This window comes from Pygoscelis adeliae, unplaced genomic scaffold (assembly GCF_000699105.1).
Source record: "Pygoscelis adeliae isolate BGI_AS28 unplaced genomic scaffold, ASM69910v1 Scaffold885, whole genome shotgun sequence".
NCBI lineage: Eukaryota > Metazoa > Chordata > Aves > Sphenisciformes > Spheniscidae > Pygoscelis > Pygoscelis adeliae.
The window spans coordinates 24743-25194 of NW_008824829.1; the positions used below are offsets into that span (position 1 = coordinate 24743).

The 452-nt window shown below is 69.7% G+C and overlaps 1 protein-coding gene across 1 annotated transcript in view; it reads left to right on the forward strand.

The window, feature by feature from the left end:
- PSMC4 (proteasome (prosome, macropain) 26S subunit, ATPase, 4) overlaps positions 1-449 on the forward strand; it is a gene marked incomplete at its 3' end in the record, with an annotated part of 14060 nt that extends 13611 nt beyond the window's left edge. The window contains exon 5 of the mRNA XM_009324285.1: positions 272-449. Coding sequence (XP_009322560.1) covers positions 272-449 — 178 coding nt within the window. The remainder of the gene's footprint in view (positions 1-271) is intronic.
- Positions 450-452: the final 3 nt, after the last annotated feature.

Consider the following 452-nt stretch of genomic DNA (forward strand, 5'->3'; position numbering starts at 1 on the left):
GGGTGCCAGTGGCACCCCAAGATGGGTGCTGATGGGCTCCTTGGGGTTCTCGGGGAACCCCAGGGTGCTAGTGGGGTGCTGGTGGGCTCCTTGGGGTGCTGGTGGGCTCCTTGGGGTTCTCGGGGAACCCCAGGGTGCTAGTGGGGTGCTGGTGGGCTCCTTCGGGTGCTGGTGGGTTCCTTGGGGCGCTGGTGGCCAGGGGAGGTCTGGGGGTGCTCCCAGGGGCACCCCCACCCAGACGGAAGGTCCCAGCCCCTGCGGGTGCCCCCAGCCGCCTTCATCCGGGTGGTGGGCTCGGAGTTCGTGCAGAAGTACCTGGGGGAGGGTCCCCGCATGGTGCGCGACGTCTTCCGCCTGGCCAAGGAGAACGCCCCCGCCATCATCTTCATCGATGAGATCGACGCCATCGCCACCCAGCGCTTCGACGCCCAGACCGGGGGGCAGCGGACGCG